This window comes from Lontra canadensis, unplaced genomic scaffold (assembly GCF_010015895.1).
Source record: "Lontra canadensis isolate GAN:19392208 unplaced genomic scaffold, GSC_riverotter_1.0 scaffold31, whole genome shotgun sequence".
Classification (NCBI taxonomy): Eukaryota; Metazoa; Chordata; class Mammalia; order Carnivora; family Mustelidae; genus Lontra; species Lontra canadensis.
In genome coordinates this window covers 2,429,257-2,453,481 of record NW_022631025.1, presented here as the reverse complement: position 1 = coordinate 2,453,481, position 24,225 = coordinate 2,429,257, and the positions used below count along the sequence as shown (strand labels likewise).

Here is a 24,225-nt window from a genome sequence, read left to right as displayed (position 1 = left end):
TGAGAAAGGAATCCATCAAAATCCTTGAGGAGAACACAGGCAGCAACCTCTTCCACCTCAGCCACAGCAACATCTTCCTAGGAACATCGCCAAAGGCAAGGGAAGCAAGGGCAAAAATGAACTATTGGGATTTTATCAAGATCAAAAGCTTTTGGACAGCAAAGGAAACAGTTAACAAAACCAAAAGACAACTGACAGAATGGGAGAAGATATTTGCAAACGACATATCAGATAAAGGGCTAGTGTCCAAAATCTATAAAGAACTTAGCAAACTCAACACCCAAAGAACAAATAATCCAATCAAGAAATGGGCAGAGGATGTGAACAGATATTTTTTGCAAGGAAGACATCCAAATGGCCAACAGACACATGAAAAAGTGCTCCATATCACTCGGCATCAGGGAAATACAAATCAAAACCACAATGAGATACCACCTCACACCAGTCAGAATGGCTAAAATGAACAAGTCAGGAAATGACAGATGCTGGCGAGGATGCGGAGAAAGGGGAACCCTCCTACACTGTTGGTGGGAATGCAAGCTGGTGCAACCACTCTGGAAAACAGCATGGAGGTTCCTCAAAATGTTGAAAATAGAACTACCTTATGACCCAGCAATTGCACTGCTGGGTATTTACCCTAAAGATACAAACGTAGCGATCCGAAGGGGCATGTGCACCCGAATGTTTATAGCAGCAATGTCTACAATAGCCAAACTATGGAAAGAACCTAGATGTCCATCAACAGATGAATGGATAAAGAAGATGTGGTATATATACACAATGGAATACTATGCAGCCATCAAAAGAAATGAAATCTTGGGGGCGCCTGGGTGGCTCAGTGGGTTAAAGCCTCTGCCTTCGGCTCAGGTCATGATCTCAGGGTCCTGGGATCGAGCCCCACATCGGGTTCTCTGCTCAGTGGGGAGCCTGCTTCCTCCTCTCTCTCTCTGCCTGCCTCTCTCCTTACTTATGATCTCTATCAAATAAATAAATAAATAAAATCTTAAAAAAAAAAAAGAAAGAAATGAAATCTTGCCATTTGCGACGAGTGGATGGAACTAGAGGATATCATGCTTAGCGAAATAAGTCAATCAGAGAAAGACAACTATCATATGATCTCCCTGATATGAGGAAGTGCAGATGCAACATGGGGGGTTAGGGGGTAGGAGAAGAATAAATGAAACAAGATGGGATTGGGAGGGAGACAAACCATAAGTGACTCTTAATCTCACAAAACAAACTGAGGATTGCTGGGGGGAGGGGGGTTGGGAGAAGGGGGGTGGGGTTATGGACATTGGGGAGGGTATGTGCTATGGTGAGTCCTGTGAAGTGTGTAAACCTGGCAATTCACAGACCTGTACCTTTGGGATAAAAATACATGTTTATAAAAAATTTAGAAAAAAAAAGAAAAAGAAATCTGACTCCACTAAAAAACTGCTAGAACAGAAAATAAATTCAGTAAGGTCACAGGATACAATATCAACGTACAGAAATCTGTTGCATCTCTGTACACCAATAATGAAACAGCATAAAAAATTAAGGAATCAATCCCATTTACAACCTCACCAAAAAATCGTAAGATACGTATGAATAAAACCTAACTAAAGAGGTTAAAGTCCTATACTCTGAAAACTAAGAAACACTGATGAAAGGAACTGAAGATGACACAAAGAAATGCAAAGGCATTTAATACTCATGGAATGGGAGAACAAATATTCTTAAAATGTCTATACTACCCAAAGCAATCTAAATATTTAAGGCAATCACTATCAAAATACCACCAGGATTTTTCACAGAGCTAGAACAACTGTAAAACTGTATGGAACCACAAAAGACCCTGAATGGCCAAACCAACCTTGAAAAAGCAAAGCAAAGCTGGATGTGTCACAAGTTATATTATAGAGCTGTAGTAAAACAGCATGGCACTGGCACAAAAACACACAGAGAGATCAGTGGAACAGAACAGAAAACCCAGAAATGAACCCACAAGTGTATGGTCAATCAACTTTTAACAAAGCAGGAAAAAATGTCCAATGGAAAAAAGACAGTCTCTTCCACAAATGATGTTGGGAAAACTGGACAGCCACATGCAAAAGAATGAAACTGGACCACTTTCTCACATCACACACAAAAATAAATTCAAAATGGATGAAAGACCTAAATGTAAGCCCTGAAGCCATAAAAGTCCTAGAAGGGAGCACAGCCAGTAATGTCTCTGACGTTGATGGTAGCAACATTTTTCTAGATATGTCTCCTGAGGCAAGGGAGACAAAAGCTTCTACAAGGGAGATAAAAGGGATACAAGGGAGATAAAAAGCTTCTACTCAGGGGAACAACAAAACTAAAAGGCATCCTACGAAAATGGGAGAAGCTATTTGCCAGTGATATATCTGATAACAGTAGTATCCAAAATATATAAAGTACTCAACACCCAAAGAGCAAATAATTCAGCCAAGGAATGGGCAGAAGATACGAAAAGGCATTTTTCCATGAAAGACCTACAGATTACCAACAAATCCATGAAAAGGTGCTCAGCATCACTCATCATCCCTGAAATACAGATCAAAACTACAATGATGCAATTTTAAATGGCATCAATTCCTTGATTTCCCTTTGTTCTGCCTCATTGTTAGTCTACAGAAATGCATCTGATTTCTGTCCATCGACTTTGTATCCTGAAACTTTGCTGAATTTCTGTATCAGTTCAAGCAACTTTGGAGTGGAGTCCTTTGGGTTTTCCATATAAAGTATCATGTCATCTGCAAAGAGTGAAAGTTTGACTTCTTGTTTGCGGATGTTTATGTCTTTTATTTATTTGTTTGTTTGATTGCTGAGGCTAGGACTTCTAGTACTATGTTGAACAACAGTCGTGAGAGTGGACATACCTGTCATGTTCCTAACCTTAGGGGAAGAGCTCTCAGTTTTTTCCTGTTGAGGATGATATTCACTGTGGGATTTTTGTATATGGCTTATATGATATTGAGGTATATTCCTTCTATCCCTACAAGGTGGAGAGTTTTTAATCAAAAAAGGATGTTTATTTTGTCAAGTGCTTTTTCTCCATCAGTTGAGAGGATCATTTGGTTCTTGTCTTTTATTAATGTGAGATATCACCTCACACCAGTTAGAATGACTAAAATTGACAACACAAGAAACAGCAGGTGTTGGCTAGGATGCCGTGAAAGGGGAGCACTCTTGCACTGTTGGTGGGAATGCACGCTGGTGTAGCCTCACTGGAATATAGTATGGAGCAAAAAGTTAAAAACAGAACTACCCTATGATCCAGCAATCACACTACTAGGTATTTACCCAAAGAATGCAAAAATACTAATTCAAAGAGATACATGCACCCCAGTGTTTACAGCAGCATTATTCACAATAGCCAAATTCTGGAAAGAGTCCAAATGTCCATCAACTGATGAATGGGTAAAGATGTGTTGTGTATGTATAGACACACACACACACTGAAACATTAATTGTAAAAAAGAAGGAAATCTTGCCAGTTGCAGTGACATGATAGGAACTAGAGAATATTATGCCGAGTGAAATAAGATCAGAGAAAGGGAAATACCATATGATTTTATCTATATGTGGAATTTAATACATAAAACAAATGGACAAAGAGGGGAAAAAGACAAAAGGGGAAGCAAACCAAGAAACAGACTTTTAACTATAGAGATCAAATTGAGGGTTACTGTAGGGGAGGTTGGTGTGGGGATGGGTTAAATAAGTGATGGGGACTAAGAAGTGTGTTTATTCTATATGTTGGCTAACTGAACATAATTTTAAAAATATAGGAAAAAAACTGTACTTATTGTGATGAGCACTGGGTGTTGTATAGAAGTGCTGAATCAATATAGTGCACACCTGAAACTATATCACACTGTATATTAACTTTAACTTAAATAAAACTTTAAAAAATAAAATATACCTTAAATGTAAACAGTTGTTATATTCAACTAATGAACTGCTGAGCACTACATCAAAAACTAATGATGTAATATATGCTGGCTAACTGAACATAATAAAAGTAAATGTCCTGAGTCCTCCAATCAAAGCACATACAGTGGTGGAATGGATTTAAAAAAAAAAAAAACAAACCCATCTACATGCACCCCAAAAGCAACTCACCTCAGACCTAAAGAAACATAGAGACTGAAAGTGAAGGGATGGAATTTACCATGCAAATGGAAGTGGGGAAAAAAAGCTGGGCTAGCAGTGCTTATATCAGATAAAACAGACTTTAAAAGGAAGACTTACCAAGAGACAACAGCATCACATAACAATAAAGAGATCCATGCAACAAGAGAATATAATAAGTATCTACACACCCAACACAGGAACATCTGAATATATAAAGCAGATATTAATGGACATAAAGAGAGAAACTGATGGTAATACAATAATGATAGGGGACTTTAACAGTCCACTTCCCTCAACGGATAGGTCATCCAGACAGAAAATTAATAAGGAAACATCTTTCAATGACACACTAGAACAGATAGACATTACAGATATATATAGATCATTCCATCCCAAAACAGTAGAATACACATTTCTTTCAAGTGCACGTGGAACATTCTCCAGAAGAGATCACATTTTAGGCCATAAAACAAGCCTCAATAAATTTAAGAAGAGTGAAATCATACCATGCACCTTTTCTAACCACGATGGTATGAAACAAGAAATCAATCACATGAGGGGGAAAAAAAAAAACAAAAACGGAAAAAAGGCAAAAACATGTGGAGGCTAAACAATATGACACGAAACAACATGGTTCAATGAAGCAATCAAAGAATAAATTTTAAAATATATGAAGACAAATGAAAATGAAAGCATAATGGGCCAAAAGCTTTGGGATGCAGTGAAAGCCATTCTAAAGAAAAATTGTGATACAGGCTCCTCACAAAATAAGAAAAGCAACTCAGAAAATCTAATCTTAAAGGAAGTAGAAAAAGAAAAATAAAGCCCAAGGTGAGTAGAAGGAAGGAAATAATAAAGACCAGAGGAGAAATAAATGACATAGAGACTTAAGGAAAAAAAAAAAAAAATCAATGTACCCAAGAGCTGGCGCTTTGAGAACGTAAACAAAACTGGTAAACCATTAGCCAGATTCATCAAGAAAAAAAGAGAAATGACCCCAATAAATAAAATCTAAAACAAGAGAGAAGTAACAACTGATACCACAGAACATACAGAAGCGTAACAGAGTAACACAAAAAACTGTATGTGACAATAATACAAAAAACTATATGCCAACAAATTAGAATACCTAAAAGAAATGGATAAATTCTAGGAATATATAATCTTCCAAAACTGAATTAGGAAGAAATAGAAAATTTTTACAGACTGATTGCTACTAATGAAATTGAATCAATAATCATAAGATCTCCAAAACATAAAAGTATAGGGCCAAATGAATTCACAGGTTTTTTCTACCAAACATTTATGTTAGAGTTAATATTTATCCTCAAACTTTTCCAAAATATAGAAGAGGAAGAAAATCTTCCAAATACATTCTAGGAGGCTAGCATTACCCTGATACCAAAACCATAAATACCACACACACACACACACGAAAACTACAAGACAACATCCTCTATGAGCATACATGTAAATATCCTCAATGAAATAGCAACAAGCCACATTCAAGAATACCTAAAAGGATATTTCATCATGATCAATTGGGATGTATTCCAGGGATGCAAGGATGGTTCAATATTTGCAAATCAATCAATGTGAAACACCACATCAACAAAACAAAGGAGAAAAATATAATCATCTCAATAAATGCAATAAATGCAGAAAAACATTTCACAGAATTCAACATCCATTCATGATAAAAACTTCAACAAAGTGGGCTTACAGGGAACATGACTCAACATATTAAAGCCTTATATGAAAAACCCACAGCTAACAACCATACTCAGTGGTCAAAAACAGAGGTTTTCCTCTAAAATCAGGAACAAGATAAGGATCTTCACTCTTGCCACTTGAAAAAAAAAAAACCACAAAAAAACTTTTTTTTTTTTTAAAGATTTTATTTATTTGACAGAGACAGTGAGAGAGGGAACATAAGCAGTGGGAGAGGGAGAAGCAGGCTTCCTGCTAAGCAGGGAGACTGATGCAGGGCTCAAACCCAGGACCCTGGGATCATGACCTGAGCTGAAGGCAGCTGCTTAATGACTGAGCCACCCAGGTGCCCCTACTCTTGTCACTTTTATTCAACACAGTGCTGGAAGTCCTTACTCAGCAATCGGATAAAGATGTTAAACTGTCATCATTTGCAGGCGACATGATGTTACACAGAGAAAAAATCCTAAAGATTCCACTAAAAATGCTTGTAGAATAAATACAGTAAAGCTACAGGATACAAAGTTAATATCCAGAAATCAAAGCATTTTTGTCCACTAATAATAAAGCAGAAAGAAAAATTAAGAAAATTTCATTTATATCTGCAACAAAAATAATAAAATACTTAGAAATAAATTTAAGCAAAGAATTAAAAGACCTAGACTCTGGGCGCCTGGGTGGCTCAGTGGGTTAAGCTGCTGCCTTCGGCTCAGGTCATGATCTCAGGGTCCTGGGATCGAGTCCCGCATCGGGCTCTCTGCTCAGCAAGGAGCCTGCTTCCCTCTCTCTCTCTCTCTCTCTCTCTCTCTGCCTGCCTCTCCATCTACTTGTGATCTCTCTGTCAAATAAATAAATAAAATCTTTAAAAAAAAAAAAAAAAGACCTAGACTCTGAACAATACAAAGCATTGATGAAAGAAATGGATGATGACACAAAGAAATGGAAAGATATTCCATACTCATAGATTGGAAGAATATTGTTAAATGTCCATACTACCCAAAGCAATCTGCAAATTCAGTGCAATCCCTATCAAACTACCAATAGTATATTTCCTCAGAGCTAGAAGAGAATCCTAAAATTTGTATGGAAGCACAAAAGACTCAGAATAGCCAAAGCAATCTTAATTAAGAAGAACAAAGCTAGAGATATCACAAATCCAAGTTTCAAGATATACTACAAAACTGTAGTAATCAAAACTGTATGGTATTGGCACAAAAACAGACACACAGATCAATGGAACAGAACAGAGAGCCCAGATGTGGACCCTCAACTCTATGGTCAAAGAATCTTTGACAAAGCAGGAAAAATGTCTCTTCAATAAATGGTGCTCGGAAAATAGGACAACTACATATAGAAGAATGAAACTCAACCAGTCTCTTAGACCATACACAAAGATAAACTCTAAATGGATGAAAGACCTCAATGAGACAGGAATCCATCAAAATCCTATAGGAGAACATAGGCAGTAACCCTTCGGCACTGGCCACAGCAACTTTTTTCAAGACACATCTCCAAAAACAAGGGAAACAACAAAAGCTGAAATGAACCTCTGGGACTTCATCAAGATCAAAAGCTTCTGCACAGCAAAGGAAACAGTCAACAGAACAAAGAGACAACCCCTGGAATGGGAGAAGGTATCTGCAAATGACACTACAGACAAAGGGCTGGTATCCAAATCTATAAAGAACTCAAACTCAACACCCATAAAACAAGTAAAAAAATGAGCAGAAGACATGAACAGACACTTCTCCAAAGAAGACATACAAATGGCTAACAGACACATGAAAAAATATTCAACATCATTAGCCATCAGGGAAATACAAATCAAAACCACACTGAAATACCACCTATACTGGTTAGAATGGCAAAAATTAACATGGCAAGAAAAAAAAATGTTGGAGAGGTTGTAGAGAAAGGGGAACCCTCCTACCCTGTTGGTGGGAATACAAAGTGGTACAGCCATTTTGGAAAATAGTGTAAAGGTGTCTCAAAAAGTTAAAAAATAGAGCTACCCTATGATGCAGCAATTGCACTACTGGGTATTTATCCCAAAGATACAGATGTAGTGAAAAGGAGAGGTACATGCACCCCAATGTTCATAGTAGCAATGTCCACAAGAGCCAAACTGTGGAAAGAGCTGAGATGTCCTTCAACTGATGAATGGATAAAGAAGATGTGGTCCATATACACAATGGAATATTACTCAGCCATCAGAAAGGATGAATACCCAACTTTTGCATCAACATGGATGGAACTGGAGGGGAAGATACTAAGTGAAGCAAGTCAAGAAGAGAAAGTCAATTATATGGTTTCACTTCTTTGTGGAACATAAGGAACAGCATGGAGGACATTAGGAGAAGGAAGGGAAAAATGAAGGGGGGGGAAATCACAGGGGAAGATGAACCGTGAGAGACTATGGACTCTGGAAAACAAACTGAGGGTGTCATTTATTTCTAAAATAATTTTATGGTGGCCAGAGAACATACTTTGAATATTAATTATTTAACATTCACTGAGACTTGATTTACTTCCCAGTATATTCCTTTTTTCTTTTTAAGTGTTCTCTGTGTTCCTACAAAGGAAGTATCTTCTGTAGTTGTAGATGTGATGCCCATACTGGGAAGAAACTTGGTGCACCTTCTTAGATTCTCGAGTATTCCTGTTTTATTTCTCTTTGTCAGTGACCCACCTGATCATCATTGCCCTTCTAGCACTTGGATAAAATTCAGTTTATCCAACATTTCAGTTTACAAAAAAAAAGTAAATGATAGTCATCCTCCAACTTCAGAGAAAATCTGAAAGTCAACCTTATCTTCTGTCAGCACAGGATGGAAAGCAACGAAGTCTCCATGTACAGCCTCAGCAGGTCTTAGTGAAAATTAGGCCCAGTTGCAGGATGAGTAACACTCTAATATTTGGGACTGAGATACTTGGCGGACAATCTGAGAATCAGGACATACACACCCATTTCCCTGAACCCTTTCTGATGGCAGAAACATCCCCTTCCATGTTAGCCTCACCTGAGGTGGATGCCTTGAACGATGATGTTTGTCCTCCTCAGGACCTTCCCCTCACTTCTCATTGCCTCTAGGTTGGTATCGAGAATCAGGTACCAGCAGAGCCTGGAGAGAGAAATACAAACCCTGCTTTGGGGAAAAAGTGCCTACAAAACAAAGGAATTACAGGACCTGCCTAATAATAGGGCCTGGGGAGTGTGTGTAAAAGTAGATCCTGGTGTTCAAAGAGGGAAGGTAGAATTTAAGACCCGACGAGATTTACCTGGGGCACTCACCTTTGATTCACAAATTTTACTTGAGTAAAAATATCTGAAGCCATCCCAGTGGACTAAGGATGGGCAGAGTCAGAGTGGCAATCAAGATGGTATGACCTGAAGGGATCTGAGGCAGTGGCTGTTACACCCACAACTCCCTAGGACACTAACTTATTTATATAAAGAGAAAAAAAAATGTAGTTGCCTTCCACCTTGGTAGAAAATTGGGACCCCCCCCCCCACCCAGTTCCCAGCTCTAAATTTATAGACTCCAGAGCACACTCAGTGAAAAGAAGGTCAGTTCCCCTTCAGTGACATTCCTGAAACTCCATCACACATGTATACAGTGAATATTCCTTCAGTCGTTCCTCAAAGAACCTGTGGCCGTCTGCCAGGGTGGGCATGCACTGGGATGGTAAAAGGTGTATCGAGATGTTTCTTCTCAGGTGAAGGACAAGCTGCTGTACTTCAAGTATCTCTCCACTTGAACACAAACAATGAAAATAACACTTTGTGGGTCTCTCTGGAATTTGAATTGGGACACAACAAGTACCAAAGCTGGGAATATTCCTCTGACTCATATACTGCGCAGCCCCAGAAGCTGCTAGCTTCTCAGGGGCCCAGAAACAAAACCAGAGCAGACCCTAGCTGTGGCACAAGATACCCTCTTTCTTGATCCTAGAACTCAGCAGGTCAGAAGGTGCTACCAAGATCTAGGATTGGTAAGGATGTTGTCTGGAATCTGGAAAGCTCCAACAGGGAAGACAGAACAGAGAGGTAAGATTCTGGAGTTAAATATGTGCCTTCTAGGGATGAGAACGAGTCATGTGAAGAGCAGCTCCTGTGCCCCGGTAGTGACAGATCACCCAACAGCAGGACATAAAGTGAGAATGGATCTGTTTCCCATCCTAAGCTAGATGTGATATGAGCCGCCCATCATAGAATTCAGTGTGCACAGCAGTGATCTCTTATGCAATGGTAATGGCCCTTTTGGGACTGGAGCATAGTGCCCAAGTGAATCACAGAACAGGTGACCCAGATTTCTACCTGTGCTGGCTCTCCTGATAGTTCCCATGCTTCTTGGGGGGCTCCTATCAATAACCAGCATGAGCAAAGGACTCAGAGTGAATCACAACCGGGTTGGCTTGTTGTGCGGGTGTTGGCGGAAATGGCCTGTGGGGCCACTGCTGCCTCATTACAGCACCACTTGGGATGTCCCTGAAAGACACTGTGAAAGGAAGTCCTTCAAATGAACCAAGCTGAGAGTGGCTCAGTCATTCATTCATAAGAAAGAAAATGAGTGGAGGTACGGAGACAGATGGACTTTTGACAGTGGCAGATGGCTGACCTAGAAGGGTCCAACTGGAGGTCCAAGAAAGGTGGAGGAGGGCAAACAGCATGAGATTTTTGCGTCTTACCTGAAAGCCCACCAGAGACCACGTACTACAGGGAAGGCTCTCAGTAATATGGCAACAGGATGACCGTCCTCTGGCTGCCAGGCAGACTCTTCTCACACATCCGGTCCTTGTGCAGAGGCCTGGGAACAGTGTCCGGGATGACAGCTAAGCATAGGCTCAATGGCAAGGACTTCCTATACCAAGACTCATGTTACCACCATAGCTGAAGGCCTGTCCAGTGGACAGCAGACTGATGCTATCAACTCGGCACCATTAATCATGGGGCAGTATTTTGTCCTTACGGCCCCTGCCTATGGTTCTGCCAGCACCATCCCCAAAGACTCACAGAATGCCTTACCTGTGATATCCCACAGCACTGCCTCAGAGCGAAGGACTCCTTTTCCACCAGAGGAGGTGTGACCATGAGCTCATGACTATGGAATGCACTGGTCTTGTCCCATCCCATCATCCAGGATTAACTGGCCTGATATGATGGTGACATGGCCTACCAACGGTTACTAAGGTGCCGGCCAGGCGGTCAACACTGAATGTGGCCTGGATACCATCATCCAATCCAGGATGTGGCACACATTCTGAACCGATTACCAATGATGAACAGTGCCACTACTGCTACAGTATAGGAGTCTGAAGACCAACAGGTGTAGGAGTGGCCCCAATTACGACAGCCAGCAACCCTGCATATTTTGTTGTTTCTCATTCATGCATCCTGGCACTCTCAGGGATTGTAGGTAAGTCCCAGCTCCGGGAGACGGGAGTGGAGACAGTTCTTTCAGGGTCACAGCAAGAACACCTTTAAGGGGAATCTGTGATTACCACCTGACTCTCTAATGTCTTGGCCCAACAGGCAAAGAAAGGATTGGTTCTGATGATTGGGATAGTAACTGACAAACATCAGGGATGAAGGTTGCTAGTAGATAATCGAGTACGGTAGGATGTGTCTACAGCCTAGGTGAAGGAACTGGTATCTCTTAGCAGTGACTTAGCGGCAATGACTTTCAATGAGCAAGGGAAACCACCACGACCATCACCTTGGGGATGAAGGTCTGGGTCATCCCACCAAACAACCCAGATAGCCCAAAGTGCTACTTAAAGGGAATCCAACAGAGGGGCTCTTGCCACAGGCATCCAGAACAGGTCGTCAACTTTGGGACTCTGGTCACACCTGCAGAGTAAGGATGCCTTTGTTCTCAGCAGGAGGTGGCGCAGGGATGGTAGGTCCCACCATGTATTCTGAGGGCTGTACACGATGGGAGGGGGTGGTGCAAAGGGTGGACTAGCTGGGACACAAAACTTATACACCTCCAGTTCCCTCAACCAGTCCCTCTCTCCTGCACTTGGCACCCCATCTGCACCAGGCTGCCCCGCACCTAGAGCTGAGGCACCCAATGCAGGGCATTTGAGCGGACTCTGCCAGCCACCTAGGTGCTGGGTGGTGCATACTGGAGACGCACTGGAGTGAGCCCACAGTGAGCAAGGACCTCAAAGAGCTACACCCTCAGAGCAAAGGGTGCAGGAAGTAAGAGAAGGAAGCTTAGTGCTGACCAGAACAGGGGATGGGTGGGGGCCTGGTAGAGAGCCGAGGCAGTGCTACCCGGAACCTGCACCACTGGACCACCTACCTTGGATTGGCCAAAGATGTTCAAATGCAAACAGGACTGAGGCAGCCTCCATCACTGGGTCCTGTGTCCTCCGTCCTGTGTCCACACGTCCCGCAAACACTGAGCATCATCCGGCTTCCTACTGTTTACATTTTTTTGGCCAGCCTAATAATGCAAAGTGATGGGTCATTATTGTTTTATTCAGCTGTAATTACTAATGATTTTGAGCATTTTCCCCTTACTTTAGGGTTTGGTTTCTTCTGTAAATTATGTTTCCTCTTAGTTCAATTTGGGGTTTGCTATCAATGGCATGTGTTAATTTTGGTTATGTTGTCACTTGTACAGAAAATTTAAATTTTGATATAAGACTATTTCACTATGGGATTTGCTTTTGTTATTATTTAATCCTCTAAAAAGCCTTTTCTAATTTTCCTATAATTACAAAATATAACTTTTTATTTATAAATTATAACTCCTCCCCTATAATTTAAAAATATGCTGTTTAGGGGCTCCTGGGTGGCTCAGTTCATTGAGTGACTGCCTTCGGCTCAGGTCATGATCCCAGAGTCCTGGGATCAGTCCCACGTTGGGCTCCCTGCTCAGCGGGGAGCCTGCTTCTCCCTCTCCTCCCTGTTACAGCCCTCTCTCTCTCTCTCTCCAATAAATAGATAAAATCTCAAAAAAAAAAAAAAGATAAAAAAAATGCTGTTTAGATCCTTTACACACAAAAATAGTTTGTGCATGGTACAAGAAGAAATCTGATTTTACTCCATTTGCATAGCCAGTCCTTCCAAGATCACTTACTGAAGCATCATTTCTGACTTATGTGACTTACACTGTATACCCAACCTCCAAACATACCTGCACCTCGATCCTCCATTGTCTCTTCACACAGGGATGCCACTTGTCTCAGTGACAGAGTTTAATTCTGTCTTCATAATTCACAGAACAGGTCTACCCCTTCCTTTGCCCTTTTTTTCCTGCAAGACTGTCTTGGCTACTCTTGTCCTCTTACAGCTCCATATACATCTGATCATCTTTTTACACTCTATTTTAAAAACAGTAGCAATTATATTGGTATTGCTTCCAATATATGGTCTCTTTAAAGTAGTAATTCTTCTATTCACGAACACAGGTTATCTCTATTCTTTTTTTTTTAATTTTATTTATTTATTTGACAGACAGAGATCACAAGTAGGCAGAGAAGGAGGGGGCGGGGGGGGGGGGTGGAAAGCAGGCTCCCTGCTGAGCAGAGAGCCCGACTCGGGGCTCGATCCCAGGACCCTGAGATCATGACCTGAGCTGAAGGCAGAGGCTTAAACCACTGAGCCACCCAGGTGCCCCGGTTATCTCTATTCTTTATTCCTTTAGAAAAGCTGTGTTTTTTCTTTAGAAAAGTTTTTTTTCTTTTTAAATCCCAAGATATTACAGTTTTTGGTATTATTGTGAATGGGATAATTTTCCTATATTTTCTCATTTTTGTTACACTGATTTCAGTATACAAATAACCTATTCACCAATCATGATTTGCTAATTCTAATGATTTTCTTAGGTTTCTAAAGGAGATAGTACTATTTAGAAATTACAGCACACATACCCATTTCTAATCTTTTTTTTTTTTTTTAGAATTTAAAAAAGTATTACATTTATTAGTACCTCAAGGGCAATACTTAATTATCGTGGTGATCAGTATCATATTTATACTGTTTCTAACATCAGTAAAAATTTTTCTGATTACCTATCATTAGGCATGTTTGCAGTCTTTCACACTCCCTTTATCCAGTTAAGAAAATTATTTTCTAAGATATTTTTCATAATTCCTGCTTACATTTTCTTTTTAACTCATCAGTTATTTAAAACTGAGTTTTAATGGTGTGTATGTGTGTGTGTTCAAAAAGGAATTTTTGTAGTTAGCAATTAATATTTTGGAATTTGTTAAGACTTAGCTTGTGATCAGGTACTAGGGAAAGTTCTTCATGTTTTCTGTTTCTGCTTAATACAGAGTATCTTGGCTGCACCTGGAGTAACAGAGGCTCAGAAGAAGGCTGTCTCCCTCCTGGCAGGAATCAGAAGTGCCACTTAGGCCCTCGTGCTCCCCCAGTAGCAGCGGTCCTTGCCGTATGAGGGGAAGGAAGCCTCAGAACTTGGATTTACAGGACATGAGAGCATGACACACTTCGGTGTTTCCCCCAGGCTGTGGTATCACACCTCAAAGACCTTGCTTTCCTGTGAGGAGCCTGTGGGCCAGACTTCACACACACTGTCCGCAAAAGCTTCCTATGCTCCCATTAGGACTCCCTCCAGAAGCTTCCTACGTCACACCCAAAGCAGGAACCCACAGAGGTGTCCCTGGGCAGGGCCACCATAGCCGGACAAACCACCATCCTAATGCTGCAGCCAGCACGAGCCAGGCTCTGGCCAGTGGCCTTCTGTAAGAACTGACCCCACTGCTTTCCCAGTCGCCACATGTCCACGCCTCTCAGGTGGCCCATACACTCACCAATCCCTTCGCTGAGTTCCCCTCTTTTGCCAACACTCCAGCCTCTTACAATGTGCCTTCACCAAAAACTCCTGTATCTCAACTTACCTGAACTTTCTTCATCTTCTGAATGAAACAGCTATTTCCTTTCTTGCTGTGTCACGTATTTATTTTAGCTAATTTCTTGTCTCTTCTCCCTTTCCTCCATGGTTTTATGCAGGATGCACTAGGACCGCTGACTACCAGACAGGACTGTAATAGGATTAACAGAGTTCTGACTTCGAGATGACAAGGACTCTGGGTTTCCAAATATCTGTTATGTAAGACACTCACACCAGGGGGAGGCTGGGCAAAAGGTATATCCATATACCTTACGGCACTGCCTTTGCAACTTTTCTGTAAACCTAAAATGATCCGAAAATAAGCCTTATCTTAGATTTTAAAGGTGGGGGGAGGCCACAGATTTTTTTTCCTTTTGAGGAAATGACTGTATCTGGGCTTGTCTGTACGGGGCTCAGGAGCTAAGGGGTTGTGGTACTGCACAGCTAGAGCAACAGGTTGTAGTTGAGAGGTTTTAACCCTCATTGGCTGTCAAAAAGTTTTCCTATTTTTGAAGACTTTTTCACAGTGCAAGTCAACTGGGAGCCACTCCATCGAAGCTGAAGAGGTCCCTCTATCCCGTCCTGGCCCAGGTGGCGTGGGCATGTGGTGAAGCCAGAAACACACGCATCCTGGTGTTCTGAGTGTCGGAGCAGCCGGGAAGTCTTCAGACAGCGTCAGTGCCACACACGCAGCGGCAGCAGTACGGGGGCACTCAGGGAAACGATGGCAGGTGAGGCCTTGCTTGCTGCCCTGCTTCCTGTGGGTCCGCGTCTGTTTCTCCAGCCTTCCCACTGACCTAGTGCACAGCTCTATTTCCTGCCAGTAAACTCCATTCTTGGTGTTAGCCAGCCTTCTCTCCTGTTGCTTGCCATTGGGAACTCAACTGATATGCCCCCCAAAGCAGCCAGGGCTTCCCTGCGGACCACCTCTGGGGGTGCCACTTGCACAGAATACAAAATGGTATCCCCACAGTTCTGCAGTGTGGCGCCACACAACTATTTATTTATGTGTGTCTAAAGCACGTGACAGAATAGGGGAAAAAAATATTTCTTACTTTATTACATATCTGAATAACAAAACAATGAGGATACAAGCCCAGCACCTTGAACGTGGGCCTCCTTGCATCCACTCCTCTCTCCCACTTACTGGTCTGAATAAGCTTGGGCAGGTGGCAATGCAGCCAGACAACAGGCCAGTAATGGGTGACTCTGTTATTGGTCAGGCTCCCAGCTGGAAAAATAGAAACATCATATATCCTTCAAAGGCCTGTTGTGAGGATTAAAAAAAAAAAAAGTCACATAGCACAGTGACTGGCCCATAAGGGGCCTATGAGAATCACTCCTTCCTTTTCCAATGTTGATAAAATAATCAGTTTGTATGCAGACAAGCTTTTCACCAGAGTGAGATTATCTTCAATTGACACAATCATCTGAGCCATGCTGGATGTTGAAGCAGTATGACCTCAGAATGCTCGTCCCGATGTTTCTGGCTTCCACACCTACAATGCTCACACTGTCGCTTTCCACGTGGGTGAATCCACTGCAAAAGGAAGGGACGGGCTGTGTGTTAACTTGCGGAAGACACATATTTAGGGAGGTAAGTCTTTACACAAAGACGGAACACAACCTCTGGACCTTCTCCATCCTAGCACACCCCATCCATGTTGAGATCTGCGTTCATTCCTGACAATTAGCAAATGCACTCACATTCTGGAGTGGGAGTATCAGCTTTGAGCCCTCCTGATGGTAGCTGCCCGAATTACGATTTCAGGAAGTCTAGAAACTTCCAATAGAAAACATATACCTCATCCAATCTCGAGAGGGTAGTCATTTCCCCAGAATCGAGAATCAGGCCATCAATTCCCAACCAGTTTCAGTGAAAGACATCAACATAGGAGCCATCATTTTCCACGATGCTATCTTTGCCTAAAAAGGCAGACAGTGCTGCTCTGAGGCATGACAGCAAGCGAGCAGTGTGGAGACAACCATACCAGCCAAACCACACAAAGGACTTGAGTTTCCTGTAAAAGCTGGTTTTGGCTACAAATTGCTTCTAAAATATTGCCACTTTTTGGTTTTTGTGAACTACCTTTTAGCTTAGAATAAATTCCAAACTAAAAACGACAAAAATAAAGCTGCTAAGAACATTCATGTACAAGTCTTTGTTTGGATATAACATATCTCCTGGTTAGATACCTGGGGTATGTGGCTGGGTTGCTGGTAAATGTACATCTATCTAACACACCCATTTTCCCTGTTTTCTTTAGAGAATTATTTATGTATTATGTATTCACAGATGATAACATTTTAGGAAACTGAAAAGCTCTCAGAAAGTACTGTTTATGTCTTGCAGCATTCAAAAAGGTGCTAGGAAAAGCTTATGGGGAACAGCATGAAGCAGGACTGCTGGGCTCATTGTTGCCAAATGAGGCTCCCAAAAGAAACTGCCACGCAACTACGGATTTCCACAGGAATCTGTTCTGAATCAGGAAAGGGGCATAATTAAAAATCATGATCCATTCTAGCGTCCTAACTAAAACACACTTCTGAAAAGGTATTTCTAGGTGTGCTACTTATTTATCACATCGAGAATGGGGTCAGTTCAGTGAAGGACATTTTCCATTCTATGTCCATGTAATTCAGTGTGTAAAAACGCACGTGTGAAAGATTCTCCCAGTGCTACGTGCTCAGCACAATGGTCCTGTTGTGTAGTGCACATGGTGCAGTTAAAAGACATGTAAAAAGGAAGTTTCTAAAAGGGCCACTTGCCTGCTAAGTTGAGAACGGTGTTATTTCAGTGAAAGGATGCTCTAACCACTCAGTAATGTTGTAGAGAATCCTTTAAGGACACACATAGAAAAGAGTGGGGCCAGGTATATTTTGAGGCCAGAATGGGAGCACAAGCCCCTCAAGGGCAACCTCCCCACCTGGTCGCTATCCAGCAACCATGAGTACAAGCGTCAGCACTGTGTCCCTCAGTGGGGAGAGGCTTCCTGCCACCGGAGGAGGAGCCATCACGACAGTCCAAGTGGCTGTGGCGTCTAAGTGGGACCTCTCCCACCAAAGGGGCTTGTTACAAATGCCAACCTCTGGTCACATGCAGACTCAGCATGGTGAGGCCATGATGCCCCCACCCCTGAAGGGCAAGCGCATGAAGGGGCAAGTGTACCGGGTCATTAACTAGCAAAAATACAGCAATGTAGGTGTGAACCTCAAAGGAACTGGAGGAGGCAACCTGGGTAAAGAAGCAAGTGATGGAAGCCTTCTCAGAATGAGCGCGGCAGGCTATCCTCTATGCTTTGCTCAGCAAGTCAGTAGAGCATTACAGCTTACTGATTATGGGAAGATTTAAATTTGATCTCTACTTCTTATCAGAAAGTTGAGCTGGTTTACTAAAAGGAATAAAGTTTTTCTATATTAATTAGGAGTTTTAATAATTATCTTCAAATAACTGACTGAAAACTCAGAAATGAGGTAGGTTTGTTACAGACTCTAGTTTTTTCAGTATTTGGTTTGGGGCTTGGTGTTTTTTCAATTTTCATTTGCGACAGTAAAAGGTCTGCCACGAGAAGCTGAGATCACCCCAGACCTCATACCAAGTCAATGAGGCGATCAGCCATCTCACTGTGAGCAGCCCAGGGCAGATCTGTCCACCCTGTCTGTAGAACTCCATCTGGCAAGAAGAAACGAATGATTCCAAAATACTAATGACAGAACTCAAAGCAAAAGCACACTGTTTGGGACTTTTCCCATCTCACCCCCACTGACTCCACCACCACCTGCGTTTGATAAGTGGTTTTGGAATCGTGTGGCTTAGGGCAGAAGGCAAGATCAGGGCTGCAGGTCCAGGCCGGAGCGGCCTGGGTGTCGCTGTGCGTCCCTGCCGGACTGTGGGCGAAACAGCCATATCTCAGCGCCTCTGTTTGATCTGGGAGAACGGGTGGCACCGACTGCAGGGTTTTGTACACCAGAGGAGATAACGTAGATGATGGTTGGCATCTTTGTTTGTAAGCGGAGGAGAAAATGGCATCTGAGCAGCGACTTATCTCAGGCCTCCAGATAACGAAAATAGGCCAGGCTGAGACCCAAGTCCCAGTCACACCCTTTCCAGCTGCTGCTGGTGGGCCAGGTGAGGCCGCTTCACAGGTGAAGGGAAGGGAACTGGGAGCAGGTACCTGGCCCATCTGTGGGAGCCGCCGAGCAGGTGATAGCAGCTCTTCAGGACAGGAAGCGGATTCTCCTTGCTCCACACGTAGACTCGCAGGGAGAGGTCTAAGGAAGCAGTGAGGACTCGACTCTCGTCCTTGAAATGAGAAGCCAAGTGAGGCAGAGCCATGGGCCCTGGAGTTGGGGCCACAGTGCAGGCAGGCGGACCCACACTCACCACCCACAGGGCCGAGATGGGCTTCTGGTGGTCCTGGAAGGCTGCCAGCTGCAGGCCCTGGATGGTGAAGAGCAGCAGCTCCAAGCCCGACACCAGCAGGATCACCTGAGAGCCGCGGGCCTTCATGAGGTGAGGAGGCGTCATGGTGTCTGGCAGGAGGAAACTTGCAATCTGTTGTACTTTTTGAAATGAAAACAGACGGACTGTCATCTCTCAGTAGCAACTGGGGGTGTGGAGTACACGTGCCTCACCTAAGATGCTGTGGGATGCTGACAAGAGCAACACCTTTGTGGTCACACATGCAGTTACTCCCTGAAGCCACCCAGTCATCCACTCTCCAGTATGGAGGATGGTGCCCTACTTAAGGGGACTGTAAAGATTCGAGGCAAAATGCATGTGGAAGTGACAATATCTGACACAAGTACATCCCAGGGGATGCCCCCCTGCCCTTCCCCAGCTACACCAGGGTGATGTGAGAAGAGCCCCACGAGAACTATGACATTTATAACATCTGCCAAAAACTATTACTGATGATACTTTTATACTGACTAGCATTTTTTTTTTAATGAATTGGATCATTTCCCTATGGTTTACCAGCAGTGGAAAAAAAATTACCTCTTTTGAAGAATTCATGCTCATATCAAACAAGGGATCAGAGTACACATCCTGTTTCCCTTTTTTCCTCAGCTGCTAGGAAGCTCAGAGTAAAGTTTACGGTCAAAAGATGACATGAAAACAAATTAATGTAATACAAAAGAAAAAATGCTAGGGGCCACAGGGCAGGCCAGTGGCCATGAAGTTGAGTTTGGGAGACAGGGAAGGCAGAAAAAGAGATGACTGAGGTCTTGTTTTCCTGCTGGCTGCGAGCTCCTTGGGGAAGCTACAGTTGTGGCTTTTACTCATCTCTGTGCACACTCAGCACCAAAAGACTGTGTTTGCCACAGTTGTGACAAGACAGTGAGGAGAGGCAAGACTGTAAGTGGCCAGTGGTTAGTGTCTGGATCCCAGGGCCACCCAGAGGGCCCAGCACGCGGCAAGCACTCAACCACTCGGCCAGTACATGCACAAACAAGACATTTGTTGGGCCCCTGTATTCACTGAGAGGGAAGAAAAGTGCCCCAAAGGAAACCACATTGCAAAGGGCATGGTCCTGGCTCAGGGACCCTTACCCACAATGTCCACTCCCTCCTGGGACTGTTTGGCCTCCAGTTCATAGGTGGTGATGGCCAGCTGCCCACTGTCATGGTTTCTGTGCATCACCATCAGCCTGGCCGTCTCGTCAGGGGCCCAGCAGGCTCTGGAAATCCGCCATATGGGCAGAGTGGTAGAGACGGGAGGCTCCTCTTCCACCAGAGCGAGCAGGGAGCGAGTGCAGAACACCTGAGGAAACACCACCACGTGGTCCATGCCACAGAGAAGCACCCAGGAGGGCCGCAGACCCACAACCGGTGACATCACTGTGTCTTTACAGGGTGACCTATGTCCCTGTGTGTCTTGCTCTCAAGACTGCTCAGTCAGGCCCCGCTGCAAACAGCCTGCACACCAGTACCGGGTCAGTCACTGTGACAGGACAACTGAATCAACGGCTCTGTGGGGTTAAGGGCTCTTGGGAGTTCTGAGCAGTGTACGTCACTGGTGTGCTTTTGTCTCCAGTATCTTGCTCTGGATTCCTGTCCTACCCACTCGAAGTCTGCTCCTGATGACTCCTCTGTCCCCGGACCATCCTGTCTGCAGGTGCTGCTGGCAGCCTTGGTCCATTACCGGAAGTCGCCTTCCCAGACACATCCACAAACCTGGGCACAGAACCCACCACCTTATGTGCACAAAGCCAGGACCCTGGAGCAGAGGGCGCAGCTCACCACTGACCTTTGGGCCCAGGTCGGAGTCCTGGGTCGAAGCAAACACCCACTGGCAGTCAGGAGAGCAGAGGAGGCTGGTGGGTCTGCCTGGAAACACCCCAGTCCTGGAGAGCAGCTGCAGGTGGGGCACGGTCAGCGCATACAGCATGCCCTCGGCAGAGGCCACCTGCACAGCAAAGGCTGTGGTCAGCACCCAGCCTCCCCCAAGGGCAGGGGGCCATCGCCGGACAATGCTGGGGTGATGGCACTTGCGTGCACCAGAAACAAACGCGCTCCGACAGTACGGAAACCTTCAGAGCAAACCCTCTACTCCCTCCTCCCAGCAGCCAGGCCCGACCTCAGGGGCTCCTTCTATCAGCTACGCTGAAGTAGCCACAAACTGCCTTTTGTCTACAGCTTCTAACGCTCCTTGGAAATATTTCCAAGGAGACATTTCCCACCACTTTTTACTTCCTCTCGCTCTTAGGGAAGTTCAAGTTGTTCACAAGTCTCACTGCCGCAGCACGAAGTGCTCCCACAAGGATGCTCCAGACCGCAATTCCGGTACTTCCTCCCACAGCCCCTGGAGCTGGCCCGGTCAGGTCAAAGAGGGTCACGCTGAGGACTTAACAGGGAAAAAACAAGCTTTTCAAAAAAGCGCCAATCTTACTTGCCATGTATATAAAATACCTATATGTACCAACCATGTATAAAAATACCCATATCTGACTACTTGTAATGCCAGTCTTTGCAAATGAAAATCCTCATCCTGTCACTTTCTTGATTACGGGTTAGTCATTGCATATTACTGGCCATTTGTGCTGTTTTCTGTGAACTGACTACTCATATATCTTTTTTTTTCAACTAGATTCTATGTTTCATATCATTTGATATCAGTGCTTTTATTAAAGATTTGGGGCCCCTGGGTGGCTCAGTGGGTTAAAGCCTCTGCCTTCAGCTCGGGTCATGATCTCAGGGTCCTGGGATGGATCCCCACATCGGGGGGGGGGGGGTCCTCTGCTCAGCGGGGAGCCTGCTTCCATCTCTCTCTCTGCCTGCCTCTCTGCCTGCTTGCGGTTTCTGTCAAATAGATGAGTAAAATCTTAAAAAAGAAGAAGATGATTCAGTGTTTTCTCATAATTTTCATGTATTTTTTTTTTGTTTAAAGAATTTTTTTAAGGTTTTTCATTTATTCATTTAACAGAGAAGGAGATTACAAAGCAGGGAGAGCAGCAGGCAGAGTGGGAGGGAGAAGCAAGCTCTCTGCCGAGCCAGGAGCCAGATGTGGGACTCGATCCTGGGACCCCAGGACCACGACCCGAGCCAAAAGCAGCCGCCCAACAAACTTAGCCACCCAGGTGTCCCAATTTTCATGTATCTTAATGTTAAAATATTCTCTGTTTCAGATGTTTTGGATTTTTAGGTAAATCAAACCTATGTAATTTTCCTTGATTCAAAAACCGTTTATATATTCCTGAGAGAATTTTATACTATGTCTTTTGCATTAGTTTTTAATTACTTTAAATATATTTCTACAACAGAGTGATATGGGATTAACCTGTTTCCTTCCTGTCTATATGTTCCATTTCTCAAATAGCTCGTCCTTCACCTACTATACTAAAAGGACATGTTTATGGTTTGTTCCCAGGTTTCAGCACCAAAAGAACAGGTTTATGGTTTGTTCCCGGGTTCCGGCACCAGAAGAAAAAAAATTTTTAAAAATAAAAGGACATCTCTACACAGGCATTTACACAGGGAACACTCTCCGGACTTTCTATTCTATTCAATTTCCATAAAGACACCTGTTCTTACTAGCCAAGAAAACACAAAAATTACAAAATGCTCAGAAAATGGCAGGCAACATTCAAACAAAGTCTTTAGGAAAAAGAGAAAGAAAGAAAGAAAACATTTTAGCTGATAAACTATTCCCCAAAAAACAACCAACAATCAAAGACTGGTAGCTACACCCCAACATGAATCAAATACCATAAAATAAGCACGTGCAGACATAAAGGAATGCCCCAAATTAGAAATTCAACACTCAAGCTGAAATAGACAAAAAGCCAAGATGTGAAATAAGAGCTAAATTAATTCAGGAAAGATATTGAAGAAAAAGTTATCTTAAGAAAGACAAGCAATATGCTTAGGAGAGTATATTCTACTAGGCCAATAAGGACACCAAAAAGAAGGAAAACAAGTAGGAGAACAAAGATGGAGTAAAGAGCTAATAACACAAATCTGAGAACAGGTGTCCAAGAGGACGAACAAAGAAGATCTAGTAAACGTACAACTGAAGCTCCTGCAGAGAAAATGCAATTAACCGACTAATTCTTACAATTCACATGCAATGAAACTTCCTGAAAACAAAAGAAAACCTGAATCCATCTATCAAAAGGGTCCATATGTTCCTGGAAAAAAAGTCAATCCAGGATGGTCACCAGAGACCCCTCAGAGCAAAACTACTGGACTTTATGTATTTCAAAAATCCTTCAAGCCTTTGATTAACAAGTCCAAGTGTGTAACAAGGAAAGTCAGTCAAAGTGGGAGCAGACATTTCAACAGAAACACAGTGAAACAGTATATTCACAAAATTCAAGACAAGTATGAGCCAGGGATTTAGGGCCCAACCCAGGCCATTCTCAAGACCCCAAGCTACAGAAAGCAGCATCAGACCTGCAAGGATGCATCCGAGTGACTTCCTAGGGGATCTCCTAAAGGATGGGCCCCACCAGACCACAAGACACCAGGAAAACATCACCAGAACTGGTGTAACACTGTTACACCAGTACAGTACACTGTGGGTCAAATAAAATAAATAAATAAATAAATAAATAAACCAGGAAGAACAGTGTGTAAATGTTGCATGTTCTCAGAAAGGAGGAAATAGTGGGTCTTCAAATGTGGGAGAAAGGAAAAGGTTCAAAGTAGAATAAGTTCACTGAGCACCATGGGAGGAAAGGAATATCATATAAAGCCAAGAAATAAAATAGTCCATAGGCCTGAAAAGGGAAAATGGAGACAGAAAGTATTAAGACAAAAGGTAACCACCCCAACAAAAATACAAACCTTCCTAAATAACAAAAGTTAGTACCTTTACCCAAAAACACACACATAAAAAAGGGAAAACATACTTGGGAGAAAGGAGCCCAGGAATGTGCCATGTCACACCATAAACGTGACATAAAACTTGAGATCAGGCACATAACCTTGTTCAATGTACATGGCTTAACTCACTTTATCGGTTAAAAAAAAAATGATCACACTGATGAACAAAAGAAAACAT

The 24,225-nt window shown here is 43.1% G+C and overlaps 1 protein-coding gene and 1 long non-coding RNA gene across 3 annotated transcripts in view; both read right to left on the bottom strand.

Moving 5' to 3' along the window:
* Window positions 1-12,231, bottom strand: part of LOC116872927 — a 21,859-nt gene extending 9,628 nt beyond the window's left edge. Inside the window, exons 1-4 of one of the 2 annotated variants that reach the window (XR_004383709.1) lie at window positions 12,162-12,231; window positions 10,543-10,661; window positions 10,172-10,352; window positions 8,874-8,975 (exon numbers count right to left, since the gene is read on the bottom strand). This is a non-coding gene — a long non-coding RNA (uncharacterized LOC116872927). Of the gene's footprint in view, window positions 1-8,873; window positions 8,976-10,171; window positions 10,353-10,542; window positions 11,705-12,161 lie in introns of both variants that reach the window. The other variant, XR_004383710.1, reaches the window with a different exon arrangement.
* Window positions 12,232-15,738: 3,507 nt separating this feature from the next.
* Window positions 15,739-24,225, bottom strand: part of LOC116872925 (F-box/WD repeat-containing protein 12-like) — a 33,768-nt gene continuing 25,281 nt past the window's right edge. The window contains exons 6-10 of the mRNA XM_032866425.1: window positions 20,971-21,129; window positions 20,274-20,484; window positions 19,105-19,283; window positions 18,896-19,023; window positions 15,739-16,260 (exon numbers count right to left, since the gene is read on the bottom strand). Of these exons, the coding sequence (XP_032722316.1) occupies window positions 16,134-16,260; window positions 18,896-19,023; window positions 19,105-19,283; window positions 20,274-20,484; window positions 20,971-21,129 (804 nt within the window). The 3' untranslated portion in view covers window positions 15,739-16,133. The remainder of the gene's footprint in view (window positions 16,261-18,895; window positions 19,024-19,104; window positions 19,284-20,273; window positions 20,485-20,970; window positions 21,130-24,225) is intronic.